The 17,743-nt window shown below is 39.6% G+C and overlaps 1 protein-coding gene across 1 annotated transcript in view; it reads right to left on the reverse strand.

The window, feature by feature from the left end:
• Wdr70 (WD repeat domain 70) overlaps positions 1-17,743 on the reverse strand; it is a 197,604-nt gene that overhangs the window by 16,572 nt on the left and 163,289 nt on the right. The window contains exon 14 of the mRNA XM_005356603.3: positions 1,154-1,254. Coding sequence (XP_005356660.1) covers positions 1,154-1,254 — 101 coding nt within the window. The remainder of the gene's footprint in view (positions 1-1,153; positions 1,255-17,743) is intronic.

Below are 17,743 nucleotides of genomic sequence, written 5' to 3' on the forward strand. Positions count from 1 at the left end.
GAGTGCTGGGATTAAAGACATGCGCCACCACTGCCTGGCTTGGACAATTAATTTTTTAAATCAGTTTTAAGGATCCCATACAAAACACAGGTCTCACTGTAGCATTTTCATTAGTCATGAGATGCTTTTAGAAAGAGTCCATGCAGACCATCCTATCAAATCCTTGACTTTCTGGGGTCTTGATGATAATGATTACTAAATCCAGAAATTCAAGCCTACTAGTCAGTGTCTACCACCAAGTGAAAGGTTGAAAGGGGTGTTAAGGCATTTAAGACACAAATTTAAAGAGGAACCTACAAAAATACTTTTAAAACATAAGATGATAAAGAAATTTTACAAATCAACCAACCTTTTCACCATAAAGGATTGCTTCTATTTAGAGCAAAACTGTGGTCAGTGAAACCTTGCTCATGAGGATTAGCTATCTTCTGAAAGCATGTAAGACCTTAAAACAGGCCGACAGGAAGAGCACAAATTCAGCATGTGGATTTGTATACTAACACAAAGGTTGCCCTTTGTATACTACCAGAAAGACCATCTTCTTTGGGGTGGTAACATATGTCCACCCGTGAAAAAGAAAATGGAAACAGCTGAGGCTCTAGATGAGCTTTCATGAAGTCTTCGGACCTTGGGATTGAATTGATTTACTTATGTTTGACATGGCATGAGCTAAGGGCTGCGGGGAAAGTTCATGCGCTGTTCCCTTCTGTTGACACAGCATAACCTTGTCCAATATCCAAACCAGTGGCTGCTAAACGCCAAGTGAGAAACGTAAGAAAATGGAAGAGCCGCTTCTGTTTCTCGTGAGTGGCCGGTGCCCTGTCTTGTTAACCCCACACGTGCAGCACTGCTGATGGACGCCACTGTCCAGGGTGTACGAAGAGCAGGGACTCCCCTCCCTGCACTCAGTGTTTCAGCCAAGGGACTGCAAATCCCTGGGGAACTTTGGCTTTGAATTCAGCGCAGATCAAGGGTGAGATCTAAATCCCCTTTAAAGCACAAGGCTCGGAGTCTGAGGCTTTACTTTGTACCAGCTGCCTTTTCTAAAAGGGTGGATCCCCATCAAAGGGGGAAATGAATAAAAGCAGGGTGAATCAAAGCCCTCCCCCCAGTTGTTGTCATCCATCTCAAACAGGCGATTCCTATGAAATACCTCTGACTTTTGTTGGGGTCGTAATACACTTTTGCCAATCCATTTCCAGTTCCAACCATGATCTGGTTCAGCTTTGGATGCCACAGGCAGCGGACAACGCTCTAGAAAGGACAGGTATACAAGTCAGCTCAAGATGCCAAATAAAAAGAAGGGGAAGGAGGACCCTGCCAGTACTCTGATGGTCCATTTACCACATCAAATGCCAGTGTGAGAGTAACCATAACTTTTCCGATACTTTCTTCTATAGCACATCATGGCGTTCTGTAAGTTACATTCCATCCCACCTCTTATTATCCATGTGAAACCCTCAAAAATACAAGATATTCACTTCCATACGTGACACCCCCCTTTCCTCAGAGCCAGTTAGATGGTCCAGTTCATGTGAGCCTGGCACTGTGGAATACTGGCTCCCTGTGAAGTACACAACCACGGCTGATTTAGATCTGATTTTCATGCTCTTACGCACACAATATGTCCCGCTGGACTCAGATTGAGGCCAGGTGGTTACTGTTTTATTTGGTTCACAAAGATCCAAGCCTCATTAAGCTTTTTTTACAAAGAGTACATATTGGTGGACAATTAATAATCTCTCCCTGCCTGTGAGATAAAACAGCAAAGCCATGACAGAAATAAAGCAGATATCAAACGCAAAGCCTTGATAGTAACCTGATGGAAAGCTATATTTAAAGAGGTGGCTCACTGGAAGCTATGACCCTCTGAATTCATTTCTGGTGAGGAATACGTGGTGCTCTGGGGCACCAAAGAACCTGGGCTCTGAGTTCTCACAACCTGTTTCCAATTTTGTTTGGGGTAAGAGGGAAGAGATGGGAGGGACAGCACAGAGAGACTCAAGGGGAAATCCGAAGCTAACACTGGAAAGCACAAACACCACACACCAAGTTCTACAACCCTCATTCGGAGCAAGACACGGGGAAGCATTAATCCAACATCCATCAACAGTCCACTTCCTTACATACTATGTATATGAACTAAAGGGGAAAGAGGGTACAGGCAGACACTGACATCTGGGGTTCTCAGGGTAGAATCAAAGTCTTGGAGCTCTGTCTTGGTGGTTGGTGTTCTGTAAGTCTGCCTCTAACCATTCCACTCTTTCATTATGAGATCCCTTTAGGCAGAAATTCTGACTCTCATCTGATTGGCTATAGCTAAATAACTGCAAACCCCTTTCTGATCTTCCACAAAAACTATGGAGGAAGCTAAAAAAGAGCCTGCAATTTTCTAATTCCCACTCAGCAATATTCTAAGGTGGTTCTTACGTTGTGTGCCACTGAAGTGGACTGAGTCATTCGACAGAGAGTCAGGGTTTGTATTTCCCCACTGGAAGTGGGGTGGGGACGGGGAATATAAGTTGAAAGGGCAGGTTTTCCCATTGCTTTAGCTTTCTGTTCACAATTTTCCTCATATCTATGGTGCTGCTCTCCAATGACTGCTAACAAGTGCTAAAAGGAAAACAAGAGCCCAGTAAGGGAGAAATACTTGAATCAATTATACTTGACAGTTGGGTTTTCCCTTCTCCAACTTCTCTCTGGTTTACAAGTATTTATTTAGTTCTAGTAAGGGGAGAAAGTATGTGCCAGAGCACACGCGCGGAGCTCAGAGGACAGGTAGGAGTCTGTTCTCCTCTTCCACCATATAGTTTCCGGAGGCTGAGCTCAGGTCGTCAGACTTGGTGGCAAATCCCTTACCTGCTGAGCCATCACACCAGACCCTCTTTCTCTCTCCTCCCTGTCCTCAGCCCTTCTTTGTCACTGATGCTTTGTGCATACGGTCATGGAAGGTACTTTAGGATGCATATGTATAAAGTCAGATTTTCTTCCTAATAAACTGCTCCAGATTGGTGAGATGGACTTAAGTGTGTCAACAGCTCATGCCCCTCGGGCACTGTGCCATGGAGACCAAGGGAGAACTCTGCCTAGATCACTGTACACTTCCTGGTGTCGGGTATATGGAAACATGGGAAGAGTCACAAACACAACTTTCTAACAAGGGGCTTGTGTAACCCTACCTAGGATAAGATCACCTGAGCCAGCACCACCTCCCTCCTCTGCTTAAATGTCACTTCTCACGGCCTTATTTAAAACTATGATCCCTTGAGCCAGGCAGTGGTGGCGCACGCCTTTAATCCCAGAACTCAGAGGCAGAGGCAGGCGGACCTCTGGGTTTGAGGATAGATACTCTGGTCTACAGAGTGAGTAGTTCCAGGCTATCCAGAGCTACACAGAGAAACTCTCTCTCAAAAAAAAAAAAAACAAAAAAACAAAAAAAACAATCAAAACCAAAACTATGACCCTCTAACTCTGCTCACTCTGCTTTTCTTTAGGTCATAGCACATATCTTTAATGTAGGCTGTGCTTTGTTTATTATTTATGCTCTGCCTTCTCAACTAGAATTCATGTCCCACGGCCAGAGATCTGGATCTGTTCTGTTTGACACGACATTCCAGGTGCTTAGATTAGTGTCAGTGCTCAGCAAACAAGTTAAAAGTTGAGTGTGACCTATCCCTGAATGGGTTGCTTTGTTAAGCAGAGTTGGAAACAATTTTCAAGTTAAAAATAATTCCTTTCCAAGAGGAAGAATCTGATTTCTGCTTTTCACTATTATAACCAACTATCATACAAATCCAGCAGGGCTGGTTTCTTCCTTCTGTAGCCCTGGCGAGAACATGGACATGAACTAGAGAGCAAGGGAAGGCACGTCGGGGCTTCCAAGTGCCTTCAGAAACCCCAGCCAGCTGTGAAGAGCCCCAGGACAATGTTAAGGGCATGGCTTTAGAGTTCTCTCTCTTCCTTGGTTCTCTAGAGGTCTGACTAAGCAGTTACTGGTTCTCAAATACGTTTTCAAGTGAGCAGGGTGAAGAATTGGAAAAGATCCACAATGTAGGCCTGATAAATTCCAAGACACCCAGCCAAATAGGCAGTTTCCAGGGGCAGCAGGTTACTGTTACTCTCTCCCTCTCCACCAACCGCTCAGGCCAGCAGACCAATGTCTGGTTGCTTTCCAGGGAGCCTGAAGGCATTTCACCTCTATTCCTGCTCACATCCTTTATCTCCAGAGCTCTGAGCCACACCACACACTCTGCTCAACACAGGCTCATAGGGACAAGCACTCTTCTCAGGCTGTAGCAGGGAGAGGCAAGTAAGAGCCCTTGAACTAAACAGTTCTTCCAGAGATCTATCCACTGTGCAATGAGTAATCAAAGCAGCCCATGAGGGGCCTGTGAGCAGATTCACTTAGGCAAAGGACACTTAAGGCTCAATTACCTTAAGACTGGTTATTAATCAAATACTACAGGGATTCCAAAACACAGAATGAAGAGACAAAATTCAAAGCTAAAGGTGGGTGGGCCTTTTTGTTTATTAATATTTATTGTGTGTGTTTAGCTAACCTTTGTAAACTTTGCAGCTAATGCGCCTCCATACTTTGTCCTGTCAAGGAAATGCATCTTATAGCAGAGAGTTGGCCATTTGCCAAACCAAACAATCCCTGAGTCGGTGGCAGCAAGCAGAGTTGCCATACTACTAACTTGTCAAACACACATACTGGGCTTTGCCTAACAACAATGGACACGTGCCTGCTAGGAGCCCAGGCCCATTTGAAGACAGATGAGCTATAAATCCACAGAAAGAGTGCAATCACTCTCAGCCAACCAGACCACATCCGTCCTCTTTTTAAGAGATGTTTCTTTGGCTAACACGCCTGGATCCATGACATGTACTGATCAGTGCTGCAAAGCAAGAGAAGTGACATTCCCTAATCAAGGGACCAGAGAAGATCCCAGAGACACAAGACCTGCAATTCCAAAGAAAAAGGCCTTACTCCAGATTAGAACAAGCAAGTGGCAGAAGGCCACTGCAACACAAGAGCTAGTTCTGAATTTAATCTGCATGCTATACTATAGTGATTTGCTTAATTAAACTGTTTTATTCTTTCACTGATCCATTTAAGCTCACTGAAACATGGGAGTCAACTAATGGCTACCGTTAGCTGTCAAAGCTCAATTCCGTTCTGGCTCTAAATTAGCTTTATTTTTTTGAAAACCCCAACTCACTCTTGTTTTATTTTAGAATCTGGGCATGCAGAGTAACCACAAACTGTCGCAAACTACTTAGCTCTAGCAGCTGCCACCAAGACATAGTAGCTAAGGTTGGAAATCGTAAGATGGCCAGGATGAGTTACAATCGTGAATATGCTCAACACAGAGATCTTCCAACCCTGCAGAGACCAATAGGAAAGCAGGGATGAAAAGAGTAGCACGTACTACCAACAGCGTCAAGATTCAAAGACAGGAATTTTTGAATTACTCCTCAGCAAAAGTGAGATAGCCACAAAAATTCCAAATAATTATTTCTGTGGTTTCCTAGTTTAAGTGAAACCATGGAAATGGGGAGAGGAAAAGAAAGGCAGTGATTGGACATGTGCTGTAGGACACGAGGAAAAGGAGCTGGACTTTATGTTATTGTTTTATTATATTTACTTACTTATATATTGGGGATACATGTCCTGTGACAAAAAAAAGAAGTCAGAGGACACTTTCAGAAGACAGTCTGTCTTTCTAGCATATGTAGTTGAGGGACTGCACTCAGGTTGTCAGACTTGGGGACAAACGACTCCTCTTGCTGAACAATCTTACTGGCCCTGGAAGTTTATCCTATTTGATGTAATTAAGTCTTTACAAAAATAGTACATCACTCCATTTCATAGACGAAAAAACTGAGATTGTGAGAGATTAATGCTTCTGGGTTACATAACTTAAGCCAGAGGTGAGGGATGGTCCAGGTACCTCCAATTCCAATTTCATTCAGGTACCCCGATTTCAATTCCATCATTCATTTCCTTATACTTTATATCATGCAGAGCCTTATATTGAACAATGAAGAAAACTGGAAGGTTTTTAATTATTTCCAAACCTTCCTAACTCTTAGCAAGTTGATTTTAGAAAAGAAAAAAAGGGGGGGAGGGACTGAGACTGTGGCTCAATAGTAAAATGCTTGACTAGCATTCAAGAACCTTACATCTGATCCCCAGAAATGCAAGGGGTTAGGGAGCAGATGGTATCACTAAAAACAAAACAAAAAACAAAAACAACAGAACAAAGCAAAAACCTAAGTTCATAAATGTTGCTATAAAAGAATTCAATGTCCGAGCAACATCTTAGATGTGCGTGATATGTGTATCTAAATAGTATCATTAGAGAGAAGCCCATCATCTTTAATAATTTTATATCTTAAACACAATTAGGTTCAAACACCACTTCCTGACCTTTGCCAGGTGCTGACCCTCACTGAAAACCTCACTCTGTCTGTGTTCTTTTGGTTTTGTCATGTGGAAGCAGAACGAAGAAGCAAACCCCGATTCCTTGGAAAAACATGCATTTTCAGTGATTCCCCATAGCCAGCCTAACACCTGTTCATAAAGGAGAGGCCCGTGATCATGCAGCCCTGTTTATAAGAAGCCTTAGCCTCGTGGCCATCCTCAGGACTGCCTAGGACACTTTAGTGGCCGTGTGTACCAGTCCACAAGAGTAAGAACACAGAACAAATGAAGAAGACAAACAGAAAGGCGAAGGTACTAGAGAAAAAGCACTCTAGATTTCTACAAGTCTGTGATCTAGTTCACAGGAAAAGAAAATTGTTTTCTGCAGTAAAATGCTGGGCTAGGGAGGCAGAGAGTGAAGTGGGAACTGCTTCAGTTCTTCCAGGCTATTAGTCTTGTCCTTGCTCCCTTCCCTCTCCCACAGCCTTGTTTTCCCCAACCTTGGTATAACACACATGGGCCTGGGGGTTGGCCTCATCCCTCTGGATTCAGGCAGTAAATCTGATGATTAAGCTACAGTCTTCAAAAAATAAAAGTCCTCAACACCCACCTGGTTCCCATAGAAACATCTCCTGGATGGAGAGAGTGAAGGCAGACACTTTCTCTGCACTTCTCTTCTCTGTCTGGTCTTTTGAGGCAGGGTCTCACTGTGCAGCCATGTCTATCTTTTTACCCCAATTTCAAGACAGTCCTACCATAAACTAGACTTGTCATTTTTCTTGAAAATCGTTTTCCTTCTCTGTACAAATAATTCTTTCTTTGATAAAGCAGACCGAAGCCTGAAGGGGAAAAGCTGGAGCACTCTCATGCCTGCAACTCTGAACCTGCCGAACCTGACAGACCAGTGCTTCTCAGCCTTCCTAATGCGACTCTTTAATACAGTTCCTCATGTTCTGGGGACCCCAACCATAAAATTACTTTCACTGCTACTTCACAACTGTAATTTTGCTACTGTTATGAATCATAATGTAAATATCTATGTTTTCCAGTGGTCTTAGGCAACTCCAGTGAAAGATTCATGTGAAGTCCTCAAGGGATCCTGACCCACAGGTTGAAAACCACTGCAAATAAAGACAATGTGCTTTTTAAAATTTCCATGTTAATTATCATATTAATTCCCAACAAACCAATGGAAAACGTATCTATTAAGATCAACTTACTGTAGACTGTACTTTAAAACTGAGATATAACCAATAAAGCAGCAAAAATCTGGAACCTGGTAGTGTCCTTGATACTAAATGAACCACATCTGTAGTTGATAATGAACTTGAAGAATTTCATCACAAGAAGAATTTCTCAGAGAAAATAAAATGTCTCTTGGGTAAAAGAAATTAAACACAATTTCCCTCATCTAATTCAAAACAACAAACGCTAATTTGCTCTAGTCCCAGAACTTGAGAAGAAATTACAATGTCTGGTAATTGCTTTTATTGATGAGAGCCTGGGAGCAGAAAACAAGAGGACACTGAAGCTGGAATCCACATGACACTGGTGGGTGGTCTTCCCGCATGGCTCAGAGACCAGAGGCCTGACTAGGGGAATCCATCTCCAACAACACAACGCCTGACTGGTGGGCACAGCACGGGTTACTGGAGTTGCAAGACAAGGAGGCCTCTCAGACCTGAATGGCATTTGAGGTAGGTACTGGAACCTCAGGCCAATACTTCCAGCAAAGAACAGCCATATCTTTGAATATCACGTTACAACTGACAAGTTCCAAGTTGTAAAAGGGTCAGTCGATTTCCTCTGTCTCTTTGAAGACTATAAAGTCAGTGTTAACATTTCTCTTGTCTAAGTGAACCAAACTTGATCTTTTATCTTTTTAATCTTTCCTTCTGAATTGTGATTTTTAAAATAAATTTTTACTTTATTACAAAAATTGGAAATGAAATCATCATTCACCAAAATTAAGCAGACCTAGAGATTATACAATTTAATGAACTTATGTACATAAGGACTGGTGTTTTCTTTTTGCAGCACTTATATTATCTTGGAGAATGTTTTCTCATACAAATTTTTCCAACCCGATCAAAATTCTTATAACCTAATCTACACAGACTTAGGCCCTTTATCTTTTATTTGTCTATATTTAGAGATGGAAATAATAATATTAACCAGTCTTTTGCTTATCTGAACAAAACACAAATGTATATAACATATTAAGTCTCTAACTATTAAACATATGTGTGATCAAAGAATGGAAATAATTAAGCAAGAAAAATTTTAAAGAAATGAAAAAAAGAGTAGACTCTCCTCACATAGGTGAGATATACATGGCATTAAAATAACATCATTTATCTAATAGTACAAGCAAATATGTTTTAAATATCATATTATTTTATTTATCCTTTTGAGATCTCGAAAACTCCTCCTACAAAACCATTTTCTATGATTCCAGAAAGGAAATACTATCCTGAGGTATATGTTAATTATAATCTGCTCATGTGAAAATTCGGCCAGAGCTCTGATAGAACAGCTGGAAAATGTGTTAGGACAGACTCTTCATCAGGATGGAGAAGAAAACCTCAGCAAATCCTACAGGACACTGAGTCCTTCACTGGCCCATCAGGGAACACAGAGTGGTGCTGCATTTGATGCCTGAGCACTAGGCATTGCTATATGTCTACAAATGATGTGAAGACTAATGTATTTTCCTGTTCATCTTCAAACCATCTATAAACCAAGATGGACTCATGAAGCATATGCTCTCTCATCACTGGTTGCTTTTTAAATCAATTATTTCTATTATTTTATGTGACTGGTTTTTTTTTTTTTTGCCTGCATGTATATCTGTGTACAGCTATGTGCCTGGTGCCCACAGAGACCAGAAGAGAGCATTGAACCTCCTAGAACTGAAGTTATTAGCAGCTGTGAGCCACCACGAAGGTGCCAGAAATCAAACCCAGAGCCTCTGGAAGAGAATATGGGGCTCTTAACTGTTAAGCCACCTCCCAGGTTCTTTGTCTGATTTTATAGAGTAGTTAACTATGCTCATTCTTAAGGTTATGTTATCTAGCTTCTGATTATTTATCTGGCTTTGCCATTCATGGTCAGCATGTCTACACAAGGAAATGCAGTCACATTTAAACACTAGTGAAATAAAACATAAGCTTTTGTGGAGAGAAGGGAATAAAAGTTTCTACTTCATGAACACAGAAATACTGCTTAAAGGTTTTAAAAGACTAGAAACAAAAGCAGAGAGTATTCTTTGAGAAAGCTGGCACTAAGGAGTAGTTTTAAGCATCCTGTTAGAGGCAAATGTCCCCAGAAGTGACACACTGGACGCCTCCTCTTCCTAGTGCTCATTCCTCTCAGGAAGCCTGGGACAAGGTGACAGCCCTTGACCCCATCTCACATTCCATCACACATGTTGATTTTTACAGATAGAAAGAATTTAAGAATTATGGGATTATAGAGGCTCTCAAAAGTGAGGTCCCAGTCAACCAGATGATCTTAGGGAAAGTCACTCAGCTATAGGATTAAATCTTGATTCTACAGAAAGCACTATTTCAAAAAAGAATGTCAGGACTCTAATAAGTATACCTGAATTAAGAATCCACTTGTTGGGAGTGGAGAAAAATATAAAAAAAAAAATACAGAAAAAAAAAGAATCCACTTGTTAAACTAAAAATTGTCTTTTTAAAAGAGACTAAAAAAATGAGATAATAATCATATATTTGTCTCCAGTCTGAAAAAAAGATATTGATTAAATATTTTAATTTAGAAAATTCTACTTTAAGCGGTCTTTTGCCTGCATGTATGTCTTTGCACCATGTGTGTGAAGTTCCAGAACAGGGCACTGGACCCCTTTAGGACAGGAATCACAGACTGTTGTGAGCAGCTGTGGATGCTAGAATCAGACCTGAGTTCTTTGGAAGAGCAGCTAGTGCTCTTAACTAATGAACCATGCTCCCAGCTCCTTAACAAGAGACTGCGGTGTCAAATGCTAACAGGTAATGTTTATTTGCTTCAAGCTCAGGGCAGTGGTGCACACCTGCAATCCCAGCACTCAGGAGGTTGAGGCAGGAGAAACATGAGCTTGAGCCCAACATGGACTACACGTGATTTTTTTTTCCTTTTTACTTCAAATCACTGTATATTTTACAATAAAGCACATTAATTAATAGTATAACAACCAAAGCAAATTATATTAAACAGAGTTTAGATTGCCAATATTTTTAGCATCTGTAGCAAATTTGGGTTTCTTCCACTGAACTCAAACACAGTTATTTTTAGAAAGTGCAAAAGAGAGAATCAATCTCAAGTTTTAAATAAGCAGACAAAACAAAATGTGCACTTCATTCATCAAATTACAAGTACGTTATATTTATGACATCCCAAATTATTTTCAAAATCATTAAAAAATACAAACAAAAGAAAGTGAGAGGAATTAGACCATTAGGTATAAATCTTAAATCTCAATAAGAACATTCTATAATCAAATGCAATAAAAAGTAAAGCAAGATCAACAAAAACATTTCTAACAAATGGCTACCACATACCAAGTGCTGTACTAAGCACAAGGAATGTCATGCACTTAGCACACACAGCACCTGCAGCCCCCTAGGGGCCCTCCCAGTCCAATTTAGTCTCTGGAAAACTTAGACCGTCTGAGAAACATTAGCAAAGATAATGGAGGCGCTGAGAAAATCCAATCCTCAAGGAAAAGTTTTTGGGTTTTTTTTTTGGACGGGGGAAGGGGGTTCTTCCTCTTTTAAGAATAAGTTTGGTTCGCTCAGACAAGAAAAGACAAGAACCACAACTTTATAATCGTCAAGGAAGCAGTGGATATTGACCAGCTGTTCCCCAAGTCCAGGAGGACTGGAGTAAAGGATGTGGGCTCTAAACATGAGAATGTGAGGCTAAAGAAGGGGGGAAAGGAACTCTTTGGGGAGGCTGTAAAAATCTTCTGTGAAAAGCAACTCCAGTTTTTCACACAGGGCAGTTAAATCATAGTTCTCAGGGAAAGACATGGACTCTATAATAATGTGGGGAATCTGCAGAAAGTATGCCCGACTCCAGACAGCAGCTAATTAAGCAAAAGCCAGTAGCTCGCAGTGGTATTGCTGTCAAGGGAACATCCCAGCTACATGAGTGGGAATCTTCCTTTCTAATTAATGGCCTATAGTTTATAATGGAATGTCAAGTATTCCATTCTCAGGGCTCTTGCAAGTAGTCACAGATGGTATGATGAAGATGATGTCGATTCTGCTTATATACAATATGTCTTATAAATCACTCCACTATACACACTCTTTAGAAAAAGGTAAAGTTCATAATATAACAATTTTCAAAAAAACAATACAATGGGATCAGAAGTACACTAGTGCCTATCATCTTCTTTTCTTAAAATATTTCAAGACTTGATAAGGCAGTTACTAATAGACGAGAAGGAAATCAATGGCTCCATTGCTTCCAACACCTATGTGCCTACAGAGGGACATTCTTTAGATCCTGAGTATGGCTGCTATCGACCATTCAGAGCGTGAAACCTTCAGGTTCTCTGAGAACAAAACAGTCATTTCATTAAGTCCTTCTTGGACATTAGGAGGCAGGCAATTGAAGCTAAGTTATAGTTGCATGCAAATTATATGTATAAGCAGACTCCTTAAGGAAATCCCAAGAACGAGCTTAGTGTCTTTCTGGTGCCACATCTTCTATATTATGAAGGCAGCAAAACCAGAATTCTGTCTTTTGCTATAATGGATAGCATCTTTTTGCCCTGGCGATTAAAGATTGAGCACTGAGCCAACAGATAATGAAACACTGTCCTAAGAGCCATGCTAGACGTGTGCCAGTGTTACACTGGCCAGTTTACACTAAATACCAACACCTTCTACTTATGGGAGATGAGGAAACACCCTCTGAAAGCCCGCCTTCCTGTTAGATAAACTGCCCTATCACTTGGCTGTGATACCGGCTTTATTACATAAGAATATGTTGACCCGGTTCCTTCTAGGATCTGCATTAATACTTCAAGAAGTGAATTGAAGTGAAATATCATTAAGCTGATATCACTTTATTCAAAAATACATAATTCAAAGCAACTGATATTCTCTAGGCAACCGGCAGCCTGACTGCTCTATAATAAAAATCAGATAATGGAAAACTAGTTCATTCAAAGCCCACATTTTCCATCTCCTTGTGTTTTGCATTAAGAAGGTTTCACTATATTTGAGAAGGCAGCTAAATGCCAAATGCAGTCTTCGTTTCTACTGGCATTTTCACTGTTGATAGCTCACGTTCTCTTGTGTATCACTACTAGGATGAGCCTGACCTGGCATAGATGCTACTCAACCCCTCTACTTTTAGAAGCTTTCAGGGTGGGGCAATTTTGCCTGAACTAGAACTCTGTATCACTAAGACATGATTAGTCTATTCCCCGTAGCAAAGGAAGAACAGATGGAGTCCTCTGCTCCTTCGGAGACAAGCTCTCACATGCTGGGCTTCAGTAATTTGTTTGAAGTGAATTCCCAGATCACATATATCTATATTCAAATGTAAGAACAAAGACACATTCCAAAGGCATCTCTGAGCACTTCTGGAATATCCATTTATTTGAATTATCTTTCTGTCCTCCTCCACAGGCATAAATAATAGAGGATGGGTACAGTCTGAATGGTCATCACTTATAAATTAAGGTAAATAGCTAGCTTCATGAAGGAGCTTAGCATTTATGGCCCTTTTATATCCATCTGTTCTTCCTCTTCAACTCTTCACACTTAAAATACCAGTATTCTCCCCTAGTAAGAACACACATGAGGGGCTGGAGAGATGATTCGGCAGTTAAGAAAGAGCACTGGCTGCTTATCTAAAGGTCCTGAGTTCAGTTCCCAGCAATCACACGACAGATTACAAGCATCTATATCAGGGTACAATACCCTCTTCTGGCATGCAGGCAGACATGAAGATAAAGCACTCATACATAAAAATATGCAAATAAGTATAATTTTAAAAGAACACATGTTTTATATATATATATACTGTATATAATAAGATGTTAAATGTATTGTGTGTGATACTTTTGTGGTAAATTGGCATTTTCAATGCTTAAAGTAATATATATAGCAATTTTATTAAACATCGATGCTATTAATTTTAATGTCACATCTGAGATAGCCTATGAGTAGTGGGATAATAAATATCTAAAAATTAATCTTATTTGCAATGGAATGTGTCTATGAAGAATGAGATCTTAGGGTAAGGGAAGATGTGAACTCAATTTCTCTTCAAAAATTCACAAGATTAAATAAAGAAGGAGACAGCCATTATTCTCATGGAAAGTATTTGTTTGTATTATTGTATTTGAAGACAGGGTTCACTAGCCCAGGCTGGCCTCAAATCACACTGATCCTTCTTTCTGCCTTAGCCTCCTCAGAGTCAATGAGCCACCATGGCCAATTCTTGTTTTTTGAAAACAGAATTATGGACCTTACTTTTTCCTCAACAGATGTAGACAACAATTTCTATTATCAGATAAATTGATCCTAAGCAAGAACTTTCCCCTTTCTTTTGGTTAAGTATATGAACTTTGACATAACATAATTTTATCAAAAGTTATATATAATCTAACCAATATGAATGAAAATAAACGACAATGATAAGCTGGTAGTAACTGAGTCAATAAATAATATCATAAAAATCATATTATTGTCATCTATTCATCTAAAATTACGCGTGCGCGCGTGCGTGTATGTGTGTTGTGTTATCTGTCTGTATATGGGGGTGTACAATTGAACAAAAGGAAAATTCCAAAAACAACTGCACTTGCATTGTAAAATGTGTGAAAACATTGCTGAATGCAATGAAAATAATAAAATTTAAACATCTGCCATCTCCTACTGAAGGAGTCGAGAGTCTGCATGGTGAGTCTACACTAACTACAGAAAGGAAAATATTCAGACTGGCACAATTCACAAAGTAGAGTTGAAATAAGACTTTTTAAAAAACAGTTTCAAACAAAACATGAAAAATAAACTTGCTAAATTTTATTATTAATGTTGGGATGTATATTTACTCACGATATACCATGGAGTGCATGTGGAGTCCATCCTCCCTTTCCACCTTTATGTGGGCTCCAGGAATTGAACTCAGCTCATCAGGCCTGTGGAACAAGTGCTCTTATCCACTGACCTATCTAGCTGGCCTGCACCTGCTATATTTTAAAACACTGTTTTTGGACAAAGACTATAGGCCACATTTAGTCAATAAAATTTTAATTGCAGAGATCGACATCTCTTAGTTGTAAATATTTGGGTCCACATTATGTTGAGCTTCCTGTCCTACATTATAACTACTTAAGAGTTTGTTCTGTCTTAGGAGAGGGTATTAGAAGAGTAAAGCCAATCATGGTTCCCCAAGGTGAACGGACAACATCTAGGGTAGACATTAAATGCCACTGCCTGTATATTCACTAACAGTAGCAACTGTTACTGCTAAGAGTATCAGATGTTCCCTTTTATAAAAAGCAAAACTCAACAAGAATCTCCTCACTATACTGAATCATGGAATTACTAAAAGAATAATGAGTGTTGGGGCTTTGATGACAAAACGTCACACAATGAAAACAGTCGTCCCTTACTCCCTTTGACTCTTCTAGCAAAGTGTCCGTGCTTTATCTAGTCCAAGGGATGTGTTTATTTTCTTACATTCCCAAGAAGCCAAAACTTGAAGCAACAGGTCAAAAGGGCAGTTTAAACCCTTTAGCCTAACATTCTACTATATAAACAGACACGGAGGCTGCCTGATGTTAACACGCCCTCATCACCACCATCAATCAATGATTTACAGAGGCCTTTCCAAGCCCTGCGGTTTTGTCTTTGTCTCCATGTCTCTCTTCAACTATCTATCCAAATGGATCTGAAAATCTGCTTCTTTGCTTCTCCAAATTGACTCGTGCTAATATAACATATATTTTATTTAATGAACTTTTCCCTTTGTTAGTGTCTCTTGGTTTGCTCTCTCCTGTTGTATGTTGTTACTTAAGGGTAATCTTTCTACTCTTCTATACCCTTTCCTATCAAACTCATCAGCCAGTAACCATTTCAGCTATGAATTATAAATGATGCTCCCAAAATGTATGCACTTTTTCTTATGCACTAAACTCATTTGCCCATCTGTAGTAAAAATGTAAACCCAAAATAAAACAAAAACTTACATTTTCATATCAATAAACAGGGTTCAGTGTCTTTCCTAAAGGATCAGACACAGGTAGACAGAAAAGATTGTTTTGGCAGCGGACAAGTACAGTTGAGAAAGTCCTTGAATTCCTGATCTTCTGCCTTCACCTCAAAACTGAATGCTGGAATCACAAACATGCACTACCACATCCAGTCCATACCATTCAGCTCTAGGTACTGAACTCAGGATTCCCCTATGGAGGCATACTACCAACTAAGCTACATGCCTAGTCTTAAGATAAACTATTATCTCAGAAATGTTCACTAAGATTTGAAGTGAGAAACCTCATTTCATATACAGATGCTCACCAATCTGGTAAATCTAGCCCTTTCACTTCAACAGCCTAGGTCATTCCTATGTCATTCCTTGTTTTCAAATAAATGGCTAAAAAATAAAATGACTTCTTTATTCCAGTTCAATCTCTGTAACTCAAAAAGCCTTTGTCCTGCTTCACCTTTCAAGGACACAACTTTATTTTGCACTATGCATGATTGTACTTTTCAAATGTTATCTATGCAGCAAACCCCAAGGATTCCACAGAAAAGAAAACAATGTTTCTACCCGCATGGGATTTAGAACTTGATCAAAGACATAAAGAACAAATAAGTCTATACCATGAGGTGATGGAAATGCCATGGAAAGGAAGAGCAACAGAGAGAATATTATCACATTATGAGACACAGATTTTCTGAGTAAACAGTATGTTCTTCCAACAAATAAATGAAGCCAAGCATGTCTAATGTGTAGGCCTACCTACATTTTCTTAATGTTTTTATATTTCAACTTAAATTATAATTTAAAAATGCCACACCAAAAATAATACAGGAAACGTACAGTCATTTAGAGGTATAGCTTACTTCAGAAATAACCAACTGTAATAATTTTACTTTTTAAACATTTTGGGGGAATTTTATAAGTACTGAAATTTTATTTTTTTGAGATTAAAATTAATACAATTATTTCTCTTTGAATCTAGAGTTTTTGTTGGCTCCAAGATGTATCCCTAAAATTGTATTTCAAGCACTAACAAGTTTAACATTTCATGATATTAGACTCCATAAAACCTGAATGTATATCAAGAGTGTGTCTCCTTACTACTTCACATCTGTAACATAAAGTCCAGCACAGCTTCAAATTTGGGACCTACACATTAAGACCTATAGTAACACTAGACATCTGAGACATGAGCTTTGTTTAAACACAGTTGTTCAACTGTCTGAATCACTGAAGTGTATAATTTGTCTCAACTGTTTACAAAGAGCTGAAACAACTGGAGAAAGCAACAGAGGAACACTGTGTGAGATGAGGTATTACTCAGGATTTGAGCCAGAGAAAAGAGGCACAGACATCAATTGCCCTATTTCACACTCAGAAAGTTACAATTATTTGCTTTACCATCTAAATAATAAAATGCACCTTTAAGGAATTCAAATTTTCTTCCCGGAACCTTCATCATTATTACGTTCCACACAGCTCCAGTCTCAGGATACAAATGAATGAATGAATGAATGAACAAATGAATGAATGCTAATATTTTAGTGTTCATATAAATACGCATGGAAAACTAAAGGTTCTTTGTCTTTTAAAAAATATGCCAGAGTCAAATGTAAATGTTTTAAACTTCTGAATACTAAATTAGGTTCCGGGTAATGTTAAGTCTTCTCTTATTGCTATGACCTTCGCATGCAGAACCTTTTCAAAGCCTTAAAGATTTAGGAATCAATGATAAACTTCCATCTGCCTGAGGGCATACATTTCACAATTGCACAGGAACACACATGTTGTAGGCCACTCCTCCTTATGCACTGCATGACGACCAACCTCATCCTTCCTTAGTCTGGTTCCAGGAGAAAAACAACACAGACTCAGCTGAACTTCTGACTAAAGTCTGAGTCTATAAAAAGCGTCATGCTGGGGGAAAGGGGACAATGTAGATCAGTCAGTCTACAATGTCCTAAAAAGACTTATAGTGGCTAGGCACGGTGGTTCATGCCTTTAAACCCAGCGCTTGGGAGACAGAGGCAAGCAGATCTCTGTGAGTTCAAGGCTAGTCTGGTCTACAGAGAGTTGAAGAAC

Source organism: Microtus ochrogaster, chromosome 19 (genome assembly GCF_000317375.1).
Source record: "Microtus ochrogaster isolate Prairie Vole_2 chromosome 19, MicOch1.0, whole genome shotgun sequence".
NCBI classification, from domain to species: Eukaryota; Metazoa; Chordata; class Mammalia; order Rodentia; family Cricetidae; genus Microtus; species Microtus ochrogaster.